The sequence below is a fragment of the Camelus dromedarius genome, chromosome 30, assembly GCF_036321535.1.
Source record: "Camelus dromedarius isolate mCamDro1 chromosome 30, mCamDro1.pat, whole genome shotgun sequence".
Lineage (NCBI taxonomy): Eukaryota > Metazoa > Chordata > Mammalia > Artiodactyla > Camelidae > Camelus > Camelus dromedarius.
In genome coordinates this window covers 13,217,833-13,242,917 of record NC_087465.1, presented here as the reverse complement: position 1 = coordinate 13,242,917, position 25,085 = coordinate 13,217,833, and the positions used below count along the sequence as shown (strand labels likewise).

Here is a 25,085-nt window from a genome sequence, read left to right as displayed (position 1 = left end):
ATGTGTTGAACATAAACTATTTTGTATAATCACAGATAGATAAGCACCAGGGCCCAGTGTCACCCAGTAGTGGACACAGAGGTGAACAATCTCATATTCAAGGCAGACAAAGCCTGTGCTTTGGAGCACAGACAGACTTCAGATTCCCCTGCTGATTATTCCTTTGAAACACTAGTCAATGCAAGTGTGCAACTGAAGTTTTCTGTTGATTATACAGATTTCCTGGATGGGTTAACAGAAAATTTGGGTAGTTTTTAGAGCTAGACTCTTATTGCAAAGATAGGCTCTTGGAGATAAATGATATCTTTCTACTTTCTGTTGTAGATTTATTTCACCCTTGGTTTCATGAGCATCTTCTTACACTGTCCAACTGGATGGCAATAAAGACAGGGGCAGTGTTCTTACAGAGCCCATATTTATGAATGTACTTGATACATGTTATTTTGTAGTTTAGTTAGTTTAATGCAGTACATGATGTATACCTGGATTAAATGTAAAGCATCATGTGCCCAGTACCTTGCTGCTCTTGTAGGTACAGGAAGGCGGGTACCTCTATCTAGCATGGCCAGCTCTGAAAGTACATAACGTGTCATGACTTCAGGAGGAAGACAAGGCAAAGCCCTGCCTTCCTGAGAAGGCATTTAGATAAGAGATAGGACAGTGATTGTAACAGCCATCCTGGAATTTGCCACATGTCTAATTTCCATTAATGGACAAGGACTCTACTGCACTCATCTTGGTTCACATAATGATTCCATTGGAACTAATTCAGTTTCTCCTAAAGATAAAATCTTGAGTTTCAGCTGGTAGGTTTTTTGTTGCACAGAGCAGAAGGATTAAGAATTGTTGCTGTATTGTTATTATTATTATTTTATTTTTTTATTATTATTATTATTTCTTTGCAGATGGGAAGAATGTTTTATGGTTTTTAGTCATTATTCTCCAAGCAATAAATGTCCAGTCTTGGAAATGGTAGAATACCTCCCTGAATGCATGAAGGTAAGCTCTCAAAACAAAACTCCTTCTGGGTATATGCTTGGCATATAATAAAAATGTAAGGATTTACTGCTGTAATTACAACCTAAATCATAGTAATTTCGATCTTAAAAGTGAAGTTAAATTTCTAGTTTTATATAGGTTCTAAGGGAATTTAGCCAACAAATGTTTGAGAAGGACCTACTTGGACTAAAAAAATCCTATTAGTTGTTATGTGCAATGTAGGAAAATATGTTAGATTTTGTATTTAAACAATTCACGTCTAGAGCAGAGACCACCAGTGCCGGTTGCTGGCTGATTAATGCCTCTAGATGTAGTTTTTTGGGGCATGCATGTTATTATTTCAAGTTTGCTTTAGTTGCTAATATTTATAGCCAGGATGCTTTCCTTATCCAGTATCTGGCTTTATATGGAAATCAGAAGGTCTAGTGACTGGGCTACCTCCTCACAAGACAGGAATCACTGGGCTGAGTAGCAGCGGCTTCCTTTACCAGGGGCAGGTGCACTCCCATTTGACACACCCCACCTCTTCCTTTTGGATACTCAGTTCTCATATCGAGCGTTGGTTGCCATGTATTCTCATTCTTGTGCAATTGTTTTCCTCATCGTTCTCTGCACGTGCCTCTACCCAACCCATAGATTTTTCTGCATGTGCCTCTATCCAACCCGTGAAGATAAAAGACAGCACAGGGAGAGCCCACATTTCAAGAACAGTGGGAAAGATTTCTTAGGCTGGCACAGTTCACTCACTTCCAGCACTTGCCTAGCCTCTGTGGGCCTCTGCACGTGTGACTCTGTTCTGGATTAAACGTAACACCTGGAAGGCTGGACACCAGCTCCAAGTCAAATACGCATGAACCGTGGGGCTCGTGAGTGTTGCAGGATGCGGATATAAGACCTCCTGGGAAAGTTGGGATTTGAGGATTGGGATAAAGGTAGAATAATCAAGAAAAAAAAATGACTTCAAATGCCATTTGAAGAGAAAACCATATTCAAATACTGGAAGAGGCAGTGAGACAGGGGATAGAAGGCCAGATTTGGAGCCAGGTGGCCCTAGGGTTTAGTCCTGGCTCTGCCTCATGTTCTGCGGCTTTAGGTGGGTCATTTCACGTCTCTGAGCATCATTATTTATTTTCTAAATCTCTAATTAAAACAGTGATGCTGATATTGATCTTTTGAAGTGATGAAGTGATTACAAAATTTAGAGGTAAAATGTAAAAACTGTTCAGGATGGTATAGATCCTACTCTTTTTACACTGCTTATGTGGTTATTAGCACTACTACTAACACTACTTTTATTTATTTAGTAAGCACTTAGTGTGTGCTAAGTGCTTCTTGGGCACTTTTCTGGATGATGTCTAATGGAAATTGGAGCCAGTCCAGTTCCTAGATTAGCATTTTAGATGCATAAAGCTCATCCAAGGGCACATAAATATTCAGGATTGAAAATGACCTCAGATTTTCTCACTCAGTAATTCCAGTTGTTGGAATCTGTCCTAATGAATAAACCAGAGGTACAGACAGCTTTACATGTAATGATGTTTCCTGCAGCTTTATTAATCATAGTGAAAAATATATGGTAGAAACGTTCACATATGGAAAACATAGAAAAGAAATTATACCCAAATACTAACCATGAGCACAGTTTGTGGGATTACAGTTGGTTTTTTCTTTTCTTCTATGTTACTATGTGCTTTCTAGTTAGTTTTCTGTAATGACTTGGTATTATTTTAGTGTTGTGAGTATGTTTCTAAGTAGAGGAAATTAAAAGTCTTTCATTTCAGCCTCACACCACACATTTGAATAACTTACACGATCCCTCCTCCACTCCCCCCTCCCCAGGCAGCCCAGCCTCACTTTGCCTGAGCTGATTATGACAAAGATCTCGGACTGTCACAGCCAGACCTGCTTCTCTGCTTCTGCCTTGCACAGCACTGCTGACTAATCTTGCCTTTATTTTTCATGATGCCTTTTATGATCCCCAGTACTGCCTCCTGGTCACCAGCAGAGACTTCTTTGAAATTTTTAAGTCCCTCTGTTCTGGTGCTTGAGACCAGCCAGGATGGACAGCCCTCCCAGTAAGGCCCAGTTCCCTGTTTCTCATCTTCAGGGTGCTCTCCAACCCTCTACCCTTGTCCTGCAGATGGGGTCAACCAGATGCCCCAGGAATTCCAAGGGACATATTGATGCAGTCATCTGGGCCCTGTGTCCACATCCAATTCCAGGAGGGCAGTCTGACTGAGCAGTATTTCTTTCTTAGGATCATGAATTTGAGCCACCAGAAAGGTCCCAACACACAGATTTGGGGTGACTCAAATCATTTTCCTGTAGACAGAGACTGCACAAAAATGTTTGTCCCCACAGCCTAGGGACAGGTCTAATGCTTAATTCTTAAGTGTTTTCTCCCTTTTTGAGCATCTAGAGGACCTTCAACTGTTTCTCGTTATCACATCTCTGGCCACTATCCTGTCCATACCACTCTGGATGGATACTTGGCCCACGTTGCTCTGTAAGTGAGGTACGGAAGCAAACATGGTACTCCAAGCTCAAGTGACTCAGGAGCTGAGACCTAGACCACGGGAAGACCCCAGTGCTCAGCCGAAAGGTCTTGATCAGGAATGATAAGTTATCACTAGAAGATGCTGAGCAAAGGAAACCTTAATCATCTAATATATTTTCTAGAAGCCCAGGAAGACATCAAGTCTTAGGCAAAACCAACGGAGTATTTCTTTTTTTTTTTTTTTAACATTTTTTATTGATTTATAATCATTTTACAATGTTGTGTAAAATTCATGTTCAGCACAATTTTCCAGTCATTCATGGACATATACACACTCATTGTCACATTTTTTTCTCTCTGAGTTATCATAACATTTTGTGTATATTTCCCTGTGCTATACAGTATAATCTTGTTTATCTATTCTACAATTTTGACAACGGAGTATTTCTTACCCACATTTTTGTAAATGCAATTTCATTCTCAAGTGCATGATATTTTTCTGAATCACTTGGTATTTCTAAGGAATGCAGTGGTACTTGTAACACTTCGTATTTTAGACTTTGTTCCTGAATGACTTAAATTATAGTTTATCTTTGAGGTGCAAGAAGCAAAGGAAGGGGAAGGGAATATCTCAGGTGGTAGTTCAGAAATGGAATCAAACCTCATCTCGTATCTAGTCTCCTGCCCAGTAGCTTAGCTGGTTTTCCTCTCTCAAAGGTACTTTTAGATTTCTGCATGATACCCTCCACAGAAGACAAGTCCTCCCACGACTACCACGTAAGTTTATTTTATTGTAAAAACTTAAAGTTTGTTTTATTATAATTATTTAAGAAATATTAAAAATAATGTTATTAAAATTCTACAATCTCAAAAGATGGTAACTGTCTTCATTTTCAGATTATTATATTGTCTACTTGTGAGGAAATTTTTCCTTAGATCCTCAGTTTTCTCCTAGTATTTTAATTGTTCCTAATAGCATTACTTTGGAGTGTTTCTAGTCTTTATATTTTCTTGGGTCATATTGCCTGAAGAATGAAATTCTAAAAGATCTAAGTGGTCTTTTGAGAAAGCAATCAAGTAACAGCCTTCTAGGACATTTATTTTTTGAAACTAATACAGAATAACTACTTAATTTACTTTTCTTCCAATGAAATGACCCAACTTTATTTGAAACATTTAATTTTCAGCAGAATTATAAGCTTGCATATTTGATTTGTGAAGAACTACTTTTGGGGCTTACGCTAGACTGTAATTTTTTTTTTTAATTTTATCTCCTACAGATTGAGTATAATTTCAGGTATCTTCAATGTCCATTAGAATTCACCAAAAAAGTAACACCTATACAGGACATTACATACGAGCCTCTGAAAACCCTCAATGTAAGTCGAGTGTTTTCCTTATCCAAGTAGTCTCTCTGTAGGTTCTGTAATGTTTCGGTACAATTGTTCCAGGAAGGAGCTTGGAAAGAATTCCAGATTTACAGTTTGATGTCTGTGTCTGCCACGCAGCCTACCTCTTTATTTTTTAATAAAGAAAGCAGTCATTTTCTACAATGGCTATCATTTGGTCCCTTAAAGCCCCACACTGTTGATCACTTTAATCCTAATTAATAGTCATGCAAAACTTGCCCAACCCAGAATCCCATATACCATGGACAACACAGGCTGACCATCAGTGCGTGCTCCCACCTCCACCCCCTGAATGTAAGTATCCATGTTCTAGAGTTTCCAACAGTCTAAAACCACAGGAAAATGCAGGGGGTGACATGGTACAGTCGTAACTTCTAAGTTCCAGCAAGCACTGAGCTCCACATTAAACTCTGACCTTTCAGAAGCTCTTAGATCCTTCTGGAAGCATGAACTTAATCTGAAAACAGGCCTTGAACACACAGCTTGGACCCAAATTTCCCAAGAGACTTGCACCAAACCAGCTCTTATTCCTAAGAATGCTTTTACATTTCTAGCAGATGAGGCAGTGAAAGCCATGGAAATGACCAACTTTAGTCTAAACTGAGGGCCTCAAACTCAAAACACTGCAGAAGAAACAGGTACCAGATGAGTGGGCTCTAAGAGGACAGCAGCTACACATTTCAACAAAGCTTTGCCATGTGGAACAGCAGCCCAGGCCCGTGTAAATATTGGCAATACATAAAATCATGTGCATGCAAAAGAAAACATACTTGAAGGTTGGATTTGCAAGCTGTGGTCTAGGATCTAGATCTGCTCTGTCTAATATGATACCTGAGCCACAGGTGACCTCTTACATTAAAATTAATTAAAATTAAATAAAGTTAGAAATCCATTTCTTTTATTTGCAAGAGCCACATTTCAAGCACTCAGGAGCCTATGTGGTTTGTGGCTCTCATATTGAACAGCACAGATAGAGGACGTTTCCATCACTGGAGAAAATTCCATCAGACAGCACTGGTCTAGACCAATTAAGAATTTTCATTCACCTTAAGTGAATTTACTTCCCTACATGAAAGCCTTTGGTACAGACCATAGGACCAACCATCACCTAAAGTGAAATCTAAAGTGTTTGGAGTGTGAAAGAAGTCAGGTGGATTTTATGCCCATAGGCTGGCGATGGCAACAGACTCTCACTTCTGCTGTATGCAAGCATCTTAGCTCTGCTGGAGAATATTAGGCTTTTCAGTTGTTATTATAGTTCAGATTCAATAGCTAAGTGACCTAAGAGTAACTACACCACAGTTACACTAAGAGAATTTTTGTATAAGTATGTGGGGTTTTCATCATTGTAATTTATGGAATAGGTCATACTTCTATCAGAAAGAGTGCATGATCTCTACCACCAGAATGAAAATAGGAAGAAATAAAATCTTTGTAGCTTTTAAAAAGAAATGGACTCTATACGCTATAGACTTATAATCTATGATATGATGTGACATGATATATGAAACAGGCTCATTTGAATAAATACATCACACTCAGTGAGTGACCTATCAGTACACAACTGAACAGCGCCTTCACAACATCTGTCTTAATATAGCAAACCTTGCCTTAGTTTTAAGAGAGCAGAGTGGGGTTCTTCTGGAGCGATGGCTAGTCTGGTCTAAGAAATTATTGTGCACAGAAGTCTGAAAGCCTCTCTGGATCTGTCAGGGTTTAGATTCAGGCAAGACAGAAATCAGTCCCCTCAGGCAGTCCCCCCAAAAAGTTAGAGGACATTGGACATGTGTTCCACTCTCTCCCTCCTCAGAGAAGCCAGGAGTTGGAAGTTTTCTCTTGATCTCACTGCTCTGTGCTGGGGGAGAAGTTACAGCGAGTAAATGCCATGAATTTTCTTACTGTCTTTGATGTGGTTCTTCTTGGCTACAGGCTCACCCGGGGTGCAAGAACCTCTTAACTGGCTTCTAGACTTCTCACAAAGGCAGCTGGTCCTCGTATTGCTGTTATGTTGACGCCTTCTGTCTCTATGGGGTGAAGGAAGATCTGGGGCCTCCTAGTCCACTTCTTGTTGACTTCACTTCCTCTATGTATTTCTTGAATAATTAAAAATGAATTTTGAAATAGATAATGATAGTTTCCAATAACTCATGGAAATTTATAATCTATAGGCTAATTTAACTCTGAATTGTGTGTATTCTGCTATTTGAACTCCTTCTAGAAAGATGAGCCTGAGATTCTTTAAGGAAAGAACAAGGGTGTAGTTATTATTTATCTTTAATGTCCTTTTGAGTTATAACTTTGTATAAGATTTAAAAAGCTTATGCTATCTCAACTAGTGAGAAATTGAAAGAGATGAACAATCAAATATTTGCATCTGTATAAAATGGTTATCTCTCTTATGTTTTAATAAATACACATTCTTGATATAATTTTTGATTTTTCAAATTTTCTAAAATAAACAGGTGTTGATTTTATAGTATCAAAATAAAGTTATAAGCTCTGATGGGTCCAAACAAAAAGCTTAGTTTATACTTAGTAGTTTAATGAGGTTGTACTTTTATTGAGCTTTTCTTATTTCTCAGGTAATGGTTCAACATAACCGCACAGAGCTGCTCAACCATCCTGTGTGTAAAGAATATTTACTTATGAAATGGTGGGTATTAAGAAGTACTTCTTTTTAATGATGCTCTCATTAAATTTATTTTAAAGTCTTTAATTATGCTTTAATGGTATTTTAATATTTAATATTTTACTAATTAATGTTTTAGACTTTGAAGAAGAAACTTGTCAAAGGCAAAATTTAGTATTAAAAATGTTGCTATTATTTATCTTTAGCATTAAATGAAGTATTTGGTGGGTGGCGGAATTGTTATATAAAACACGAGGAGGCATTCCTGGGCCCTGTAGTTTAGTGGACAGGGAAGTGACAAGTGTGTTCCTGGAGTCAGAAGCTATGAGCTAAAGTCTCTTACATTAATTGGTGAGAGATTTTAAGTAAGTTATGATTTCTTGGGAAGCTGCCATTCCTTTTCTGGAAAAGAAAAATGTGAATTCCAAGATTTTCTTGATTTTAAAGTTTAGTGAATTTAACAGACAGATTTCTGAGAGAGGTTATAACTATTGTTTCTGCAGGTACCTTGAGTAAATATTTCTCATTACAATTACTTAATTATGCTTTGCTTATTTTTCATAGGTTGGCTTACGGATTTAGAGCCCATGTTATGAACCTAGGATCTTACTGCCTTGGGCTCTTGCCTATGACCTTTCTAGTTGTCAATATAAGACCAGGTATGGCTTTCAACTCAACTGGCATCATCAATGAAACTAGCGATCATTCAGAAATATTAGACACCAAGGTATTTTCAATTGGTTTTTATATTTCAACTTTTTAAAATAAAGAATTATCAAAGTGCTTTTTTCCCTTAAGAATATTAACCTCATGATAAATCTGAAATATTGAGACTTTGATTATTATAAATAGCCTATAGAAATCATGTATGATAGCAATTTCTCCTAAAGTCTTTTGTGGAATGAAGGGGAATATTAATATATAAGTCAATAAATGAGCTTGTAAACAAATATAAAATTTTTTTCTTTGTTGCTAATATTTAATAACCGATTGAATTTCTGCATCAATTTTGGTGATTTTTAAAAAAATATTTTAAAAGTTGAAGTATAGTTGAATTGACATGTAGGAGAAGCTAGCTTGAATGCTGAAGGATAAAACTTTAAAATAGGTTGACAAGAAAGTAGATTTCTGGCTGCCAGAGTTGTGGGGAGAGGGAAGTAATGCTCAGTGGGGACCAGGCTTCCATTTGGGGGTGATGAAAAAGTTACAGAACTAGACAGTAGTGATGGCTGCATAACATTGTGAATATACTTTATGCCACAGAATTGAAGATTTTAAAATGTAAATGCACGTATAAAATGTAAAATTTTTAAATGGTAAATTTTATGTTATATTTATTTTACCACAGAAAAAAAAAATTACATAGGTCTACAGATTCTTATTTCTTTAGAATTCAATTGGCAGTTTTTGAACCTCTCTTAATAAGGACATTATGAAATGAGTATGTGTCATCTTGACATCACAGTCATTTTCTGTGTAAAGCCAAAATGAACAGTACTTGCAGTGAAGAAGAAAAACAATAGAAATATTTAATAGTGGAGATTATAATGAAGACTAAATGTTGTTCTATTTTATATCCCTCATAACTGTTTGTCTTTCACTTTTTTGTTTCAGAATTCATATACTATAAAAGTTTGCATGATTTTGGTTTTACTATCAAGTATATTTGGATATTGCAAAGAAGTGGCTCAAATTTTTCAGCAGGTACATGATACATTTTATATATCTAAAGTTGCAACGATTTTAATATGCAGGACATAAATTAATTGCCTAACTCACCTGAAGCAAAGATGTTCCAGTTCTACTAGTCCATGTGGGTCTGCCTAGCTACAGATGAACTTATTACTTTGCTGTGTTTTCCCTGATATTGGTTTAATATTTTGGTAACACAATTGTTAGGTTTTAAATTTGATAATTTTGAATGTAACTGTTGATAAAGACCATAGTTGGCCCAAGACTCTATTTCAAATGGGTCTTTCTTTGAATTCTTTTCCTAACAAGAATGTTTTTTTTTTTTATTGGATAAAATTTCCTGTTATAATAAAGGTGGGAAACTTTTTACAGCACAATTTTTCTTTATACTCCGTGTTTTTAAATGCGTGAAGCAAGTTCAGATCAGACCCCAGAATTATTTAAATTATCTGCAGGTACTTGTCTTGGTCGATAAATGGCATCAATCCTTTACTTCTCAGTGTGGAGGTTTGAAGTCTTTTATTATTCACTTTTTGGTATATTTTCTGTGAATATTATTTTTGATAAGTTATATACCTTTTACACAACACCTTGCTTACGTTCTTACATGATTTGAACACAAGGATATTTGCATTAGAGAATGTTGATGATATGACAGTGTTTTGCACTTGTTTCATATTAGACACTGCAAGTACTTATACATCTATATATACTGTTAGTAAATTGTCACAATTCTGGGAGTTCAACTACATTGTTCTATTGTACCTTAAATGATTCAAGGCATAGTATTTAATCTCTCTTGTCATTATTTTTATTTTTTAAAGATGAGAGGTACAGATTATAGTCTATGTTGAACTATGAAGTTATATTATTTCTCTATTGGACTTAGTCTCCCCATTTTCTTACTGAGATTTAAGTGGTTTACTCTACAGGAAAGTTGATGTCCAAAACATGAAATATTTAAGACTAGGAAATGACACCAAATCATCATGGTGATTAAGGTCTTAGCACAGGTTCCCAAATCTCCATAGATACAGCTTTAGTTCATTTATATCCTGAGAAGTTCACCTGCATGTCCTTATATAGGCAGAGGGGAATTACTGAACCAATTTTGCAGCCCCCCAGGAGTTAAGATGGAGTGAACTCTGGAGAAAGCCCAGAAACTTGTAGAATTTCTTTAGGCATCAGACACCCAAAGTGCCAGGTGCACAGAAGAGGCTGGGGCATCCTAACACTGATCTTTGCCCAAAGCTCTGAGTTAAGTCCAGGATGACAGGAGCTGGCTCCTTCATCCTAAACCTCTCTCCAGCTGCAATGCCAGAAAACTATTGTTACTGGCTGCATCTATATAAAACCGTCTATAAGATACCAGGTCTCTGTCTTTACATGTGGTAATTCTTCATTCTTTTCAACCCAGAAAATGAATTACTTCTTGGATAATAAGAATGCACTTGAATGGGTTATCTACACAACAAGCATCATTTTTGTGTCACCCCTGTTCATTGATATACCAGCCTATGTGCAGTGGCAATGTGGAGCCATCGCTGTACACTTCTACTGGATCAACTTCTTATTCTATCTTCAGAGGTAAAACCAGCTTGAATGGCTTCTACATCCTTTAGGCAGGTTTAATATCAAAACAATAATTAATAAAAGTACCATAAATTTTTAAGTGGCTTATTTCTTTTCCAATTGTTTTAGACTGGAGATATCTTTTATAGTCTATTAAGGAAAAGGGGAGGGAGGTTTGTGGTTCAAAGTGTAGACCAGGGTTTCTCAACCTTGACACTGTGGAAATTTGGGGTCAGAGAATTGTGTGTTGTTGGAGGCTGTCCTGTGCAGTGTAGAATGTTCAGCAGCATCTCTGACCTCTACCCATGAGATACCAGTGGTGACAACAAAAAATATGTCCACCGATATTGCCAAATATCCTCTGGGCCACAAAATCACCGTGGGTCAAGGGCCACTTGTCTAGACAAATCTAGATTAAGTGTTGAGAGTAAGTGGGAAAAAAAGCACAGGCTGCTCTTGTTTTACCAAGTAGTTTGGTAAGCATGTACTTCAGAATAAAGGCCTCAAAATGAAGTGACAGTGATGGAAAGAAAAATGACACAAGAGAAAAAGAAAGTCCGAAGAATCTAATCCTAGAGGGGGCAAAAAGGACTAAGCTCCACTACCTCCTGCAATCGCTAACTCGAGTGAAATGTTATTTTGCATAATCTTTACAATTGTAAGGGCTAAATATTATTCCTTGTGGTGTACAAAAGAAGCTGAAGGCCTGAGTTGATTAACTGGCTAAAGATCTCAGCTCGTAAGTCAAGATGTAGGCAACTTACCGAGGTCTTCCCATCTCCCAGGGCCATCTTCTCCCCCAATGAGGTCTGCAATGCTGCATCATGAGCACTACACTGCAGCGATGTGCTCAGCCCCTAGGAAAGGACCTGGGATGGTGGGAAGTGCGGTGGCTTGGAGGGCAAGAGGCTTCAAGATGGGTTCAGGCACTGCCACTCCCTTGGCTTTGTGACCTTAGTGAGTTAATAGGCATATCTGGGAACTTAGTTTCTGAGAACTCTGAAGTTCATTTTCAGCTTTAAAATCATGTGATTTCCTCCATTTAACAAATTGTCTTTGCCAAAGGAAAAGCACAGGTTTGTGGCAGTGACACACCTATTATCTACCTAAACATTTCACAATGTCCGTGGCTGGGGGGCAAAGGAGAAACCTCAGAAAGCACTGGGGAGGGCCATGTAAATCAGAGACTGTGCCCTGGAATAGATGCTTTCTATTGAAGCTCATCATGAGCTTCATCAAATGAGCTTATCAAATCCATCCTCCCCTGATGCGTCACACAACCTCACTCGACACCCTTCATCAAGCCTTTGGTAGCGTTAGCTTTGACATTGGGAAGCTAGGATTTTCCCTCTCCTATTTCAGTTGAAGTAATGTCTAATGGTCAAGTGGTAAAACCATTAAAGATAACCTCCATATAAAGGAAAAAAAAAAAAAAGAAACAGCAATTTGACAACCAGCTTGAAAATAAAGACTTGACTACTCATGAATTCTCATGCCTCTTTCTGAAAGTAACTGAGAAAGTAATTGTCTCATGTTTATTACCTTGTGCATGATAAATACTGACACTGAGTGAAAGACAATTTGAAGAGAAAAGTGAATAAATATTTTAATTTTTAAAATGTTCCTAGATTTGAAAAATGTGGCATTTTTATTGTGATGTTGGAGGTAATCATGAAAACTCTGTTGAAATCTACAGTCGTGTTTGCCTTCCTTTTTGTGGCTTTTGGACTCAGCTTTTATGTCCTCCTGAGTGTACAGGTGAGGCATTTGCATGAGTAGTTGATTTTGTTGCTATAAATACTGGGAAATATAGTTACACAGAAATCTTAATGGTATAGAAAATTCATAATAACATAACTATTTGAATATTTTATCTGATATAATAGCATTTATATGATTTCTATTACAGAAAAAAGTCTAGTCTTACTCAAGGACTTTTTCCACTGTTTATGTCTAGTGCCTGATGATTTGTTACATGTGCAGAAAAGTTCTTTTTGATAACTTTACCAGTTTATTAGCAGTTCATACTACTGTATTTCAGTAGCTATAGACTTTTGTCTTAAAAAATATATTTTAAAAAGGATTTTTATCATTTCCCTCTCCAGGAAACTTTTCTTCATTATACACATTTTGCATTTCACTTTTACCTGACTGTCTTTTCTCAGGATGCTTTCAGCTCTCCGCTGCTTTCTGTAATGCAGACCTTCAGCATGATGCTAGGAGATATCAGCTATCGCGATGCCTTCCTAGAACCGTTTTTGAGAAATAAACTGGCATATCCAATTCTATCCTTTGTGCAACTTATTTTTTTCACCATTTTCGTCCCAATTGTCCTCATGAATTTACTTGTAAGTAATTTATCCTTGTATTTTCTGTGTGTTAATCACTTGGGGCATTAATACCAATAAGGGTTTGTAGCCTCCTTAGTGAAGGGGAAAGGAGCTACCATAAAACTCACTCATTCATTTAACATTTATTTGGTGCCTGGGGGGAGGGGGAGGCCAGGCAGTGAGAGGTCAGGGGAGGCAAAATGCATTCACTTGGCAAATACTTATCAAGAGTCTACTAAATGCCGGACACTGATGCAGGTCCTGGGGAAACAGTGGTGAACAAAACAGACCAACACCCAGTCCTGACATGATTATAAATGAGTCATGAAGCTGAGTAGTAAACAAAGAAGTATGTAGCATGATGTCATAATGATAATGGTGTGTGCTGCTTTGGGGTTGGGGTGGGGGTCAAAGGTTAGGCAGACATGGAGTGAAGGATTAAGACCTCATCTCTGCCCTCAAATTTCTCACCAACCCTCCAGAAATTCAAGTGGGGAAGAGTGGCTCATGCAGAGGGCATCTGCCACATTCAGCTGCCACCTCTAAGCCAGTCAAGAGGCAGGATGCCCTCACAGACACAAGCGTTCCCTTCCCCTGAGAGCTTGCTCCAGCCATGAGCATCCTGGCGGATGCAGGCAGAAGTACATCCCAACTCCAGGTCTGTGCAGAGCCTTCGCCAGCACCGTAGTGCAGGGTCTCCCTTAGTTACTTGGTTGTGCAGACACGCATTCAGTACACATTTTCCCACGTCTGACTGTGTAGCAGAGATCATGCTGGGCAGTGTTTCTCAAAAGAAAAAAATAAATAATACAGACTACTTAATGTTTCGATTCACATATTTGATATAACTTCAGAATTTTCTTTCTGTGGCCTAGAAAAATAAAGGATGGCACTAAGAATAATAAAAAATGAGATAAAGTCCACATCCTTCTCAGAATTGTGTATGCTCAGGGAGATAATTATCTAGAGGAGAATTTGGCCTGGTAGAAGTACAGGTTGGGGCCAGACTCAAGCTCACAAATCCAGCACCCAAGGTGCATCTCCACCTGCATATCCCAGAGGGAAATCAAAGCCAACAGAGCCGAGATTGACAGTGTTTTCCCTTCAAATTCTGCTACTGCCTCTCAGTAGCATCTCCTAGTCACCTGCCTCAGATCACTGGAAGATGTTGCAGATCACCGCCCCTCTTCCTCACTTCTTCCAAGAACTGTTTGCCTCTCACAGCCACTTCCGCAGGCCTGCACCCTCATGGCGCCTCATCCACACTGCTGCCGGGGACCCAAGAGTCTCTCTATCTCGTCTCACTTCCCTGTCCAATCCTTCCCACAGGTTGTCACCACAGTGATGTTTTGATAATGAAAAGCTGGGCCCATCACTGGCTTTTCCAAAAAAAATTTTTATGACTCTTCAAAGGCTTCAATCCAGTCTAAACCCATCATCATGACACACAAGGGTTCTCATGATCTGGCTCCTACCCAGATCTTACCCAACTCCCCACCGTTAGCAGGATTTACCAAGATGTGAGCATTCATCGAGGGTGCCAGGCCTTCCTTCCTGCATCCTGGGCTCTGCACAGGCTGATCTTTTTTATGGAAAGCCCTCCCACCTTGGGTTAACTCTTTATAAACTTTCAATGCTCGGCTCCAGAATCATCTCTCCTGGGAACACTTTCTTAAGCAGCTCCTCTCACCCCCTCACCCTAGTCTGAATCAGGTGCCCCTTCCTTGTGTTTTCATAGTTTTGAGGACGCAAATCAGAGAAAGATAATAGAACCTTTCCTAGGCTGTCGTGAGGATGAAATGAGCTAAAACGAAGCACCTAAAACAGCGCTTGGCACCTGATAAGCATCTAATAAATGTTAACTATGGTTAAACATTAATAACTGATGCATCCTGTAACTCACAAGCTCAGATATCTCCAGAGGCCAGGCAAGCAGTTTAAGTGTGTAAAGCAGCAGTTATGCGGCAGTAGGTTTTCATGGGGGCTGATATAAACCAGAGAGAATGCCCATCTCATGTTTTCCAAATTAAAAATTAAAAAAAAATTTATCCTGCCAAATAAAACCTACTTGCTGACTCTGGTTCTCAGTGCTAGTGTGCACACCTGAGAAGATACTCTTTCACTGTTCATTCATTCAGCAGCTATTCTGTGTACCTACCACATGTCCCACACTGTTCTAAGTACTGGGGCATCCAGTGGTGACTTGGGCAGACAGAGCCCTTGTCCAGTGGCGTTTGCTTGACTTTGAGCTCCTTGAGAGCAGAGACTGGCTTTTTCTCTCTGGCTGCAGTGTGCACGAGGCTGGGTCGGCATAGACAAGTACTAACTATCTCACAAATAGAGAGTGAGTGAATGTAAGCTGCTTTAATTTGGATTCAGTAGAATGGAGTTGAAAGCCCCCTCACCTAATTCTACTGAGCCATGGATTCCTACATGGAGTTCCTCCCAGAGCCTCACCCATCCTTAAAGTGCACCTTTCCCTCCCAAACATATGAAAGATACAGATTCCTTCCATTCCCTCAGTTTAATGTTTTACCTCTTCCGTGCTGTGAGGTCACCTTAGGTGCTCAGCTCCTGGAGTTTGCAGCCACACTGCATGACTGCACCAATCACATTTGATACCACATCACCCCTGTCCTCTCCAAAAAGATCATATTTTTATTTTAAGATGAAGTGCTCACTAATTTGTGTATCTTAACTTCTCATGAAAATACTTCCAATCACTGGACCCACTGTTGTGACCAGCACCGTGACAAAGGTACATAGGCTTTGGACTTTTCTGTAAGGTGTGTAAGCATAGCATTTTGAGGTTACGGCCAGTAAATTTCATGCCTGCCTCCAAACTGTAGCCAGGGAGACCACAAGTGCATTTTGGGTGAGCCTTTACACTGGTAGTGATTCACTGCTGTGTTGGTCCTCAGATTGGTTTGGCAGTTGGTGACATTGCTGAGGTCCAGAAGCACGCACTGTTGAAGAGGACTGCTATGCAGGTAAGTATTATACTTAGTTAAAACTTCCTGAAATTAGCACCATCCTGAGTGCTCATGTATAAGAGCAGATTTCTGAGAACGCAGCTACCTAATGCAGGCATTGTCTTGGTCCTGAGGAATCACTGCACTGGGCTGGTCGTGCACTTTCTCAGGTGTACCTGGTCTGGTCAGAGAATCAAAAATCATGAAAAAGATTTTCTGCAACAATCTCAGCAGAGAAATTGGGAAACTGCAGGAACCTCTTTTTCTGTCAACATGTGGCCATCTGGGTGGTTAGCTGTCTAGAGTCTGTCTCCTCCCAGCAAACTGTTCAAAGGAGCGCTTGCTATACTGAGCACAGAATTACAAAGTTCCCACAGAGACCTAGTAAAGTGTTAACTGCATCCAGAGATGTTGTTCCCTAGAAATTGTCTTCTAGACAATTTGATGTAAAATTTGCTAGAGTCAAAGGTTTCTGGATAGTCCTTGGCTATTGCATCTTGTGAGGTAGTTCCCTGCTACACAAAAAGCTATTCCCATGCTCTTGTTTGCACTGCATTTAAATTTTAAATTGGAATGGGAATATTTAATGCTTCAGAAATATCTGATGGTGAGTTGGCCAGTTCAAGAGGAAGAAAAATTCCTGCTAAGATACAACTTTCTCCTCACTCTTCTTTCTGCTTTTCTTTGTCATACTACTCTCTTCTGTTATTTATCCAGCTATACATTAGCATGTATTTATTCTAAAAATTTGCTCCAGTACACGGTATGTACACAGCACAGTACAACTTAGCATGAGAACCCAGAGGGATTTAAAGGGGTGTGATCTTTGACTTTAATAATAAGCAAAATAAGCCTAATTGGCACACTAACTAAAACATTAGGAGTGTCAAATATCAAGGTCAACTTAGAACCATTATCCTTAAACTCTGTTCTCTGTGACTAAGCTGTATACCATACAGAGAGCTTGGAATATTAAAGAACAAAAAATATGCATTAAGTGGTTAAAATATCAGGTACAGAAAATAAATGTAAAGATAATTAAGGAAATGCTATGCGGAAGAGTTGGGATGTGACCTGTCCTTGAAAGATGGTGGAATTTAGAAGGGCAGCAAGGCTGGTCCAGAAAGAAGGGACCCAACAGGAGTCAAGGACTGAAGGCAGAACACAGGAACTGGATCAGGAGGTGTGATGGGGCTCCCCGTGCTGGAAGGATGGCTCCTTCCAGGGGAATAAGGCTGCTCCAGATGAGAAAGGGCTTTGTTCAAAAACAGCAAACAAAGAAAAACCTTAGCTTTGAAAGAAAAGACAGTAAATGATGAAGCGCTTCAAGTTATCTGGTGAGTGGAACATTATTAACAGCCTTTCCAAAGAATGGGGACAAAGGGAAAGTGGCCTTTAAGATGACATGTTATTATCTTGGTTTATTGGGGAAAAGACTGGAGGAAGGAAGGGCTAATGCCCAGGTATTACCATAACAAAGATGGAGTGCAGGACTCCAGGGAGGTGGACAACGACGAGGAGAGCAGAAGGGATGTTTAATCTCTTGGCTGACAGGTCAGCATTATTTCATAACTAATGACTCTTGAATATACCAGGAGGAACAAATACAAAGAACAGTACACAACACAAGGGCACTAGACAACCTGTCTGGGGGAAGCCTGCTAAACTACAGTGTGAGTGCAGTTGATTTGAAAAGCACAATCCTGTATTAGATCTGATCAAAACAGCACAAAGGTCTCCAAGAGAAGCAGGCAAAGCAAGTAGCCCCGTGTTACCTGTCCCTTGTTTTGGATCAAGGACAATATCAACTAGAAAATGAGGAAGCCATTCTTCTATTTCCTCTGGCTCGTTTCTCAAGCAACCCTCCATCCACGTACAACTCGCTAAATCACACTTACAACTGAAGTCTGTCAGTGGCGCGATATCATGTACACATGAACACCGTGAGGAGTTAAGCGAAGCATTTCTCTATTGATTCTTGTAAAAGGGTTTACATACGACATACACGATGCCTCACATACCATCTAAGTTATAACAATGTTAATATTAAGCTATTAAGGTTCCTAGGATCCTGGAGTAAGCACAAGATGTTACAAGATCAAGGACAGATTGTTTTAAAGTTCGTCACGAAACTTAATTAAGTAGGCCATCTGTTTATCTGGCCGGCTGTGCCTGTCTTAGGTTGTCCTCCTCTGAGGATCTTACCCGTCTTTGGCTATCCAGCCGTCCACACTGGACACATTAGTGTAGGCCACGTGTCATCCAGCCGGCTGTGCCTGTCTTAGGTTGTCCTCCTCTGAGGATCTTACCCGTCTTTGGCTATCCAGCCGTCCACACTGGACACTTTAGGCCACGTGTCATCCAGCCGGCTGTGCCTGTCTTAGGTTGTCCTCCTCTGAGGATCTTACCCGTCTTTGGCTATCCAGCCGTCCACACTGGACACATTAGTGTAGGCCACGTGTCATCCAGCCGGCTGTGCCTGTCTTAGGTTGTCCTCCTCTGAGGATCTTACCCGTCTTTGGCTATCCAGCCGTCCACACTGGACACATTAGTGTAGGCCACGTGTCATCCAGCCGGCTGTGCCTGTCTTAGGTTGTCCTCCTCTGAGGATCTTACCCGTCTTTGGCTATCCAGCCGTCCACACTGGACACATTAGTGTAGGCCATGTCTCATCCAGCCGGCTGTGCCTGTCTTAGGTTGTCCTCCTCTGAGGATCTTACCCGTCTTTGGCTATCCAGCCGTCCACATTGGACACTTTAGGCCACGTGTCATCCAGCCGGCTGTGCCTGTCTTAGGTTGTCCTCCTCTGAGGATCTTACCCGTCTTTGGCTATCCAGCCGTCCACACTGGACACATTAGTGTAGGCCATGTCTCATCCAGCCGGCTGTGCCTGTCTTAGGTTGTCCTCCTCTGAGGATCTTACCCGTCTTTGGCTATCCAGCCGTCCACACTGGACACATTAGTGTAGGCCATGTCTCATCCAGCCGGCTGTGCCTGTCTTAGGTTGTCCTCCTCTGAGGATCTTACCCGTCTTTGGCTATCCAGCCGTCCACACTGGACACATTAGTGTAGGCCACGTGTCATCCAGCCGGCTGTGCCTGTCTTAGGTTGTCCTCCTCTGAGGATCTTACCCGTCTTTGGCTATCCAGCCGTCCACACTGGACACATTAGTGTAGGCCACGTGTCATCCAGCCGGCTGTGCCTGTCTTAGGTTGTCCTCCTCTGAGGATCTTACCCGTCTTTGGCTATCCAGCCGTCCACACTGGACACATTAGTGTAGGCCATGTCTCATCCAGCCGGCTGTGCCTGTCTTAGGTTGTCCTCCTCTGAGGATCTTACCCGTCTTTGGCTATCCAGCCGTCCACACTGGACACTTTAGGCCACGTGTCATCCAGCCGGCTGTGCCTGTCTTAGGTTGTCCTCCTCTGAGGATCTTACCCGTCTTTGGCTATCCAGCCGTCCACACTGGACACATTAGTGTAGGCCACGTGTCATCCAGCCGGCTGTGCCTGTCTTAGGTTGTCCTCCTCTGAGGATCTTACCCGTCTTTGGCTATCCAGCCGTCCACACTGGACACATTAGTGTAGGCCACGTGTCATCCAGCCGGCTGTGCCTGTCTTAGGTTGTCCTCCTCTGAGGATCTTACCCGTCTTTGGCTATCCAGCCGTCCACACTGGACACATTAGTGTAGGCCACGTGTCATCCAGCCGGCTGTGCCTGTCTTAGGTTGTCCTCCTCTGAGGATCTTACCCGTCTTTGGCTATCCAGCCATCCACACTGGGCACTTTAGGCCACGTCTCATCCAGCCGGCTGTGCCTGTCTTAGGTTGTCCTCCTCTGAGGATCTTACCTGTCTTTGGCTATCCAGCCTTCCACACTGGACACTTTAGGCCTCGTCTCATCCAGCCAGCTGTGCCTGTCTTAGGTTGTCCTCCTCTGAGGATCTTACCCGTCTTTGGCTATCCAGCCGTCCACACTGGATACATTAAATAGGCCATCTCTTATCCAGCCAGCTTGTGACACCCCTCACAGCTTGTTTATCAGTTTAGCCCATGGCTCTTTCTCTAGAGCCTTCAGGCGGAGGCCTACAAATTCTGAGCCCACATCATAACAAGGGGCGTAAGAAATGGGCAGGAGTGCATTGCACACAAAATCTTCTCAAACACATGTGGGGCCAGAATGGTCCCTGGGACAGTATGTGCTGGGAGATATTTTCACTCAGTGAAATATCAGTCCTCAAAGGCAATAGTTGTGCGTATATTGAGGGGCTTGGAGCTATTTAGTTTTTAACACTGGTATCCCCACTTTCCAGCACAGTCTGGCACCTGTAGACACTCTATAAACTTTAGCCTACATGCTGCAAATTACAAAAGGAAACCCATGGAGTACATCTTACCCCTTAACACAGAAAACCCACCAGTTAGAGGAGCTGAAGATGCTCCCTTAGCCCAGAAGATCCATACTGGGTGGGTCCCATTGGATCCACCAAAATTGGTCTTGGGGCTCTGCCTGCCATCCTCCCCAGGACCATATTTGAGAAAGGAAATCTGGCAGCTCCTATGTAGAGAATGAATAAAGTTAAGAAACTCCACGTGCTTTATCTGTTGTCAAACACTAGGCTTGAATAAATCTTTCTCAATCAAGTTGGAGTAAGTCAATATGACCTCTAAAAAATGCGTATGGCAAGGGAAGGGAAAATTACCCTCAAGACCCAGGGGAAAAGGAGAACCCTGAAAATTATTTATTACGTTACTCAAAACATCTAGTTGGAATTATTAATAAGATTGAAGAAAACATAGCTTTTCTTGAAACAAACTAATATACAGTATGTTAAGTGGCGATAAGTGCTATAAAAAACCAGGCAAGCAAGATAGGGAATGTGTTATGTGGGAGAGGGAGCTCCAATTTCAAACAGTGTGGTCAAGGAAGTTCTTACCACCAAACCATTTATGAACGTCAACCACTTAGATGACCATATATTAAAAAAGCATATGGTCTTAGATTAGAAAGCAAAAATTCACTTATACAGTAATGATATTAAACGTAGCTGAACAGACACAAAGGGCTATTAAAAAAAGAATCAAAGATAAATTTGGCAAATACAAATAAAAAAAGTTGAACTGCGAGAATTAAACTAAATATAAAGCCAAGGTAAAAACATCACACAAGATGATTTTATCTCTGAAAACAGAAATTACACTCAAGGCGGGTCATGGATAAGCATTTTTGCACTTGCTAGCACAGCATGAAAGGTTTATAAAGTCCTCTTAGGTGTGCTAGTGCTAATTCTTTCCCTACTTGCTTTTGTATTTCTCCATTTAAGCCCTCCTGCCTTTGTCCTGTCACAAGTGTGCATTGTTCCAGCCACACTTCCCTGGTGCACACATTTTGCAGTGTAATGCCCCAGGAACACGGATTAAGTCTTTTCTTCTTTACGTGCCCAGTGTTGGCCACAGTCCCTCAGCAGTAAACATCTGCTGACTTGAGTTGAGTTTCTCCTTTACCAGCTGGCCCCTGACAGCAGATGGCTGCCCCTGTGATGGGGGGAGATGTAGGGGCTGGTGACTGTGAGCTTGGGGTGAAGGAAACCGGGCCAGCCCAGCTTGTGCACAAACCAGGACACGGGAGTCAGTTTTCAGTGTGCTGTGCTAACGACAAAGGATTCCAGGTGCTTATTAATGATTCCTTTCAATTAACCCAAAATGCACTCTAGGTGGAACTTCATACCAGCTTAGAGAAGAAGCTGCCACTCTGGTTCCTACACAAAGTCGATCAGAAATCTATTGTCGTGTACCCCAACAGACCCAGATATGGTGGAGGACTCTTAGTAAGTACACGTGACAAATATCAACGTAAATACTGCGATAGTGCTAGACATTCACTCATCGTGTTATCTGTAAGGGCGCCTGTTTATGGGCGATGAGGAGGGAGATGTTTGCTCCCATCTTCCAGGTGGCTGGTCCACAGCCTCTGTGTTAAGGATGCACCACACCCCTGTGAGAGCTGTTGGGTGGGTGGGCCAGCCATATCCTCTAAGTACTTTTTCTTACAGTGCAGGTGCACCTCATTTGTTTTTCCTAGTCACATGTCACATATATGTGCAGATATGGGTGTGCATATATAGAACACACATGTACATTTACACAGGTACACACACATACACACAGGGGAAGTGTGTATTATAGAAAACATACAAACTGGCAGAGACTAAGCAAGGCCATCGCAATATAATGGAAAAGGGACTATCCTAAGAGTCCAAAGTACTGGATGCTAGTGTGCCCACGCCTGGGCTCCACCTGCATCTATGAATATTCTTTCTGAGTTCTTCATAAGTTAAGTTTCCATTGTGTAGTCATAAATGATAAAGTCAATCTAAGTAGCAGTCTAGGCTTTATTCTACTCTACCCTACCTCCCTGCCTGATTTCATTCATCTGAAATCTCACACATTTCGTGTGCACAGTCACTGCTGAAATGTAGAAGGTTCAGCAGCTGATGCTCTGGCCTAGAGCTCGTTGAGTTCCAAGCCCCTCTATCCAACTGCCTGCGTGACATCTTCCCTAGTATATCTTCAAGTCACTTCAAATTCTGCATGTTCAAAACAGACTCATGCTCCCCACTCCTCCTGTGTCTCACCTCCTCCTGACACCCCTGCAGGGAGAGTGAAGAAGCCCCATCCTTCTCCAGACTTTCTTATTTCAGTGAATGTCCACACCATTCATGTGCCTTTGCAGGATGTCATCCTTGCCATCTCCTTTCCTTCTTCTCACCCCGCACACCCAATCGGTCCCACATGTGGTCCATTTGGCTTCCTGGGTGGCCTGCGTGAGTGGCCATCTTCTCTCATTGGGACTCCTAGAATTACTTCATTCCTAGCCACTTCACACCTGCCCTTGGCCCTCTCCAGTGCACCAGTGGTTTCAAAGACACTAAATTTAAAAATACATATTAAAATAGCACTTTAGAAATTTCACATTTAGAATGTGAAATTCAGTTGTGTTGGATAATGGTGCATAGCTGTTTTAGAGAAATAACAACAAATCCTGCACAGAATGCCACCACTTATGAGTGACATTTTTCATGAGAAAATATACATGGTTCACTTGCATATTTTCCTAAACAATCTTCCACTCCAATTCACTCCTTCTTCTGCATTATTTATCCATCTTGTACTTTCATCTATGCCAACAACTATGAATTCATTTTATAGCTCTTTACATATGTTTATTTCTCTTAAGGAACTGTGAGCCCCTTGAGGGCCATGGCTGTGTCTTTGAATATTTGTGCTGGTTTGCCTGCCTCAGTAGCTAAATAATGGCACATGTTCAAGAAACAGTTCCTGACTACATCCAGTATCTTGTAAAAAATTATAATGAAAAGGAATCTGACATATATACACACACATATATAACTGAATCACTTTGCTGTACACCAGAAACTAACACAACATTGAAAATCAACTATACTTCAATTAAAGAAAATAAAGAAGGAAAGAAAGAAATACTTCCTGAATAGAGTTCTACTTGCATAACCATTAATCTTTTACCCCACAGCGTGGTGTATTTCATTATATCTTCTGCACCCAAGAAGCAAGACAAGAAATACCAAATGTTGATACATCTTTGGAAACCGAAATAATAAAGCAAAAATACCGGTATGTATTTTCCCTTTTATCTGTATTTGAGAAACTTAAAACTCTTAAATAATGATGGATAGTATAAGTTTATGTTGTATATTCATGTTTATCTCATATAGTAAGTCATGCTTTAATTGACTGGTGTTGCTGGTATATTGAGAATCATGAGACTTTTTTTTAGACCAAACAACTGATTTGCTGCTGTTGACAAATCCGTTTGCCCATCAGTATTCTAAACTACATTCATGAGCTGTCTGAATTCATACATCAAAGCTCTGGAAGCTTTGAGGGTCTCTGGAGAAGCTATGTAGTGAACAGTGGTCACATGAGGGCTCTAGGCTTACTTTACCTGTGTTCAAAGACCTACTCAACTGTTAACTAATTGCATGAACCTGGGCAAGCTGTTTAAACTTTCTGTGCAATAGCATTTTAATCTTTAAAATGGGAACAAAAATTAAGTAGCCATGAACCAGCAGTGTAAAAATCACTTGGGAAAAATCACTTAAACTTTCAAAATAAGTATTCTTTAGAAGGATTATGACTACTGTGAGGCTGAACCCTGAGCACAGTTAATCCGATATAGAACACTTTGAGTACATAAGCTTTTCTGCACTCAAGGGCTGAAAGAATTATTGAAAAGAAACTCATGAAACGTATGTCATTCTAGGCTGAAGGATCTCAGTTCTCTTCTGGAAAAACAGCATGAACTTATTAAACTCATCATTCAGAAGATGGAGATCATCTCTGAGACAGAAGATGAAGATTACCATAGTTCTTTTCAAGACAGGTTTAAGAAACAGCAGTTAGAACAGAGGAATAGCAAGTGGAATTCTGTACTGAGAGCAGTAAAGGTGAAAACACAGTGCCCTTAGCATGGGTTGTCCACGCCTGCAGTGGGGCACCCACTGGGGGTGTGTGGCCTGACTTACTGCGTCTAAGTTTCAATTTGGAAAGAGGGAGGAAAAAGCAGACATACAATTCTGATTTCACTACATGTAAAATCATGGTCCCTGCATTCTGTATAAAACATAGACTCTCTCTCTCTTCTTATTTTCTGCCAGTCACTATGTACACGGAGTATCCTTGCTGATTGAAGTTCAGGTTGGACTTTACCTCTCATTATTTGAATGGGCAGAAAACTAATTTACTAAAACACAGTTTTAATGATAAGGAGTAATACATGTAACTATTAAGCTAGAATACAAACATCAGTACTGGATCCCTGCTTAACATTTATATGGTAGGTAAATGCATTACACAATAAAGTATTGTATTAGGTCCTACCACTTGGTATACTTGTGTGTGTTGGAAGAACCTGTGAGTGGAACCCTGTGTGCTGTGTTCTGACCAGA

The 25,085-nt window shown here is 40.6% G+C and overlaps 1 protein-coding gene across 1 annotated transcript in view; it reads left to right on the top strand.

The window, feature by feature from the left end:
- Positions 1 to 24,776, top strand: part of TRPA1 (transient receptor potential cation channel subfamily A member 1) — a 49,311-nt gene extending 24,535 nt beyond the window's left edge. The window contains exons 15-27 of the mRNA XM_010979348.3: positions 906 to 999; positions 4,214 to 4,273; positions 4,777 to 4,875; positions 7,488 to 7,558; positions 8,099 to 8,261; positions 9,149 to 9,238; positions 10,644 to 10,813; positions 12,427 to 12,556; positions 12,964 to 13,146; positions 16,050 to 16,118; positions 21,813 to 21,926; positions 23,651 to 23,751; positions 24,401 to 24,776. Coding sequence (XP_010977650.1) covers positions 906 to 999; positions 4,214 to 4,273; positions 4,777 to 4,875; positions 7,488 to 7,558; positions 8,099 to 8,261; positions 9,149 to 9,238; positions 10,644 to 10,813; positions 12,427 to 12,556; positions 12,964 to 13,146; positions 16,050 to 16,118; positions 21,813 to 21,926; positions 23,651 to 23,751; positions 24,401 to 24,605 — 1,549 coding nt within the window. The 3' untranslated portion in view covers positions 24,606 to 24,776. The remainder of the gene's footprint in view (positions 1 to 905; positions 1,000 to 4,213; positions 4,274 to 4,776; positions 4,876 to 7,487; positions 7,559 to 8,098; positions 8,262 to 9,148; positions 9,239 to 10,643; positions 10,814 to 12,426; positions 12,557 to 12,963; positions 13,147 to 16,049; positions 16,119 to 21,812; positions 21,927 to 23,650; positions 23,752 to 24,400) is intronic.
- The last annotated feature ends 309 nt before the right edge of the window (positions 24,777 to 25,085 follow it).